The 2,823-nt window shown below is 31.1% G+C and overlaps 1 protein-coding gene across 2 annotated transcripts in view; it reads left to right on the top strand.

Annotated features, from left to right (window-relative positions):
- Positions 1 to 582: 582 nt before the first annotated feature.
- LOC137825898 (glutamine synthetase N-1) overlaps positions 583 to 2,823 on the top strand; it is a 3,546-nt gene continuing 1,305 nt past the window's right edge. For both annotated transcript variants that reach the window (XM_068631700.2, XM_068631701.2), the window contains exons 1-8: positions 583 to 783; positions 989 to 1,028; positions 1,570 to 1,673; positions 1,841 to 1,889; positions 2,000 to 2,106; positions 2,208 to 2,295; positions 2,505 to 2,633; positions 2,775 to 2,823. The exon at positions 2,775 to 2,823 is cut by the window's right edge and continues 26 nt beyond it. In XM_068631700.2, the coding sequence (XP_068487801.1) occupies positions 710 to 783; positions 989 to 1,028; positions 1,570 to 1,673; positions 1,841 to 1,889; positions 2,000 to 2,106; positions 2,208 to 2,295; positions 2,505 to 2,633; positions 2,775 to 2,823 (640 nt within the window). In that variant the 5' untranslated portion in view covers positions 583 to 709. The remainder of the gene's footprint in view (positions 784 to 988; positions 1,029 to 1,569; positions 1,674 to 1,840; positions 1,890 to 1,999; positions 2,107 to 2,207; positions 2,296 to 2,504; positions 2,634 to 2,774) is intronic.

Genomic DNA, 2,823 nt, shown 5'->3' on the forward strand with positions numbered 1-2,823 from the left:
GTAAACATTTCTTTCTTTCAAAAAACTAAAGTGTCTGAAATTCAACCTTTCACTTGGAAATGAAATTGATAATTCTCCAAAATATAATTTGAAGTTTATGCATATTTATGAACTAGTGTAATTAGAGAAGTATTCAAAGTCAAATAGAAAATATTTTTCCTAATACATTAAACACTTTATATATAAACACGGTATACTAATTATTATATTTAATTATTGATTAGGGTACGAAAGTACAGTCTAATATTAATTAGAATATTTAATGGTGGGAGAAAAATAAAAATATTTGGTAATTACCAAAGATGAAAAGGCAAATTTCAATAACCATTTATTTTATAAAAAATCTATGAAATGGCCTTTGGGGTTTAAATAACATGTTAAGCTAGCTTAAATAACATGCAATAAATGAATAGTCACCATTGAATTATATTTATATTTATGTATAAAAACTATGTAGGAAAAGGTTTTTAAGATGTTTGAAAATATAACAGTATTATTCTTACCAGTGAAAATACATGTGCGTATTCTGATACAGTTAAAATACCAATTTTCTTTTAAAAGTTATCTTGCAGTATTTGTTTTGGAAACTGAGAGATAGCATAAACACTATAAAACCCACTGCAACAACCTTGTATCAACGCATTGAAAGGAAGAGAAAGAGAAAATTTCTCTGTGAAGAGTCTCTGCTGAAAGTTTTGGTTTCTTGAAGATGTCATCAATCTCCGATCTTGTTAACCTTAACCTCTCTGACTCCACCGAGAGGGTGATCGCCGAGTATATATGGTTAGTGTTTGTTCCCTTCGTTTTTTCCTACACTCAAGTCCTCTGTTTCCCCTGCACGTCAAAACCACCATTGTAATGCAGCATGATACATTCACTCACCATTGCTTCTTGCCTAATTCAACTACCATTCTCACTTCTAGCCTTTTTCATTTCTTTTACCTGCGCTTAATCAACGCTTCAACTCTTGTATTTTCTCTATCTTTAGGGTTGGTGGATCTGGCATGGACATGAGGAGCAAAGCAAGAGTAATTTACTTCACCCTTTGTAACCAAAAGAAGCAAAAAAAACATAGAAATTGCATTTGATTTTGTCTAATAATTTTTTTGGAGTATTTTAGAAAGAGTACAAGTTTCTACAGAACTTTTTTTAAAATATATTTTTATTAGTTAAAAAGTAAAATATTTTTCAACTGGAATATGTAAAAATATGTTTTGCTATGATTTTTAAATCTGTTTTTTTTTATTAAAAAAAATTCTCTTTTTAATTAGTTAATCAACATCTTCCTTTTGAACTGTTTAATCAACATCTTCAGAACACTAGTAGGTTTTGTTTTTATTAAATGATTTTCGCGTAAAACATGCGACTAATTGATTTTCCTAAAATTTCGTTTTATATTTTTCCAATTTTAGTCATTTTTCTTAATTTATTTTGAACTGTCGAAATTATTCGTGGTTTACAGATTATAAGAAAACTAAGTACAAATTCCAGAAAAATATGAAAAATGTATGTATTTATTATTTATTTTGCTGGTTAGTTAGGCAAATAAAAAATGATTTTGGATTGTAGACTCTCTCCGGACCGGTTAAAGACCCTTCAAAACTTCCAAAGTGGAACTACGATGGTTCCAGCACAGGTCAAGCTCCTGGACAAGATAGTGAAGTTATCTTATAGTAAGTAACTTTTTTTTTTTTCTTAATTCACATTGATAATTTCTTCTCAGTATGCACTTTTAAATCTTGTTTCATTTTCTGGTAATTTTGTACTCTTACATGTTTTAAGAGTGGTTCTTTTCCAAGATTTTCTTATTAATGCCGAGTATCTTAATCATATACAACAGCCCACAAACAATTTTCAGGGATCCATTCAGGAGGGGTAACAATATCCTGGTATGTTTCATCTTGTCTACTGTTTAACCTGTAATGAATACATATTTCATCACTTAAACTTGTTTCCATGGTGTAATCATCTCATATCTTTCAATTGTAATCGATTTCAGGTTATGTGTGATGCTTACACTCCTGCTGGGGAACCCATCCCTACCAATAAGAGACATAATGCGGCAAAGATATTTAGCAATCCTGAAGTTGTTGCTGAAGAACCCTGGTATATATCTATTGTGGATTCCTTGCAGTTTCTTATGAATTTTTACTATGATTTTATTCTTTTTTTTCTCAACTAAGCGTCACATCATGATCTCCAAATAGGTATGGCATTGAGCAGGAATATACCTTGTTGCAGAAAGATGTTCAGTGGCCTGTTGGATGGCCTCTTGGTGGTTTTCCTGGGCCCCAGGTGAAAATTCGTTTCTTCAATCTCTTAAATAATATATACATTTTATTGATGATATGTATATTTCTTTTGATGAAAGGTTATTAACTTTTGAAACCAGCTTAAACTTATTCCTCTTTTTGTTTCTGACTTGTTAACCCTAATTGTGACTTTTTATGGTGTAATTCACTTTTTAATAATGCATTCTCTGTTTTTTTTTTCTTGCTCAACAGGGACCATACTATTGTGGTATTGGTGCTAACAAGGCTTTCGGGCGTGATATTGTTGATTCACATTACAAAGCATGTCTTTATGCGGGCATTAACATAAGTGGAATTAATGGAGAAGTGATGCCTGGTCAAGTAAGTTGAAATATATGTAAAAAAATCTTCATGTTCATCTAGTTTTTTACCCTTATATTTCATATCCTTATTGTTTTTCTGATGTGTTGTTGTTTTTCAATTTTAACTCTCTCAATTCAATCTATTCTTCATGATGGGTAGTGGGAATTCCAAGTTGGTCCATCAGTAGGCATCTCTGCTGCTGACGAGT

The sequence above is a fragment of the Phaseolus vulgaris genome, chromosome 8 (assembly GCF_051622355.1).
Source record: "Phaseolus vulgaris cultivar YP4 chromosome 8, ASM5162235v1, whole genome shotgun sequence".
NCBI lineage: Eukaryota > Viridiplantae > Streptophyta > Magnoliopsida > Fabales > Fabaceae > Phaseolus > Phaseolus vulgaris.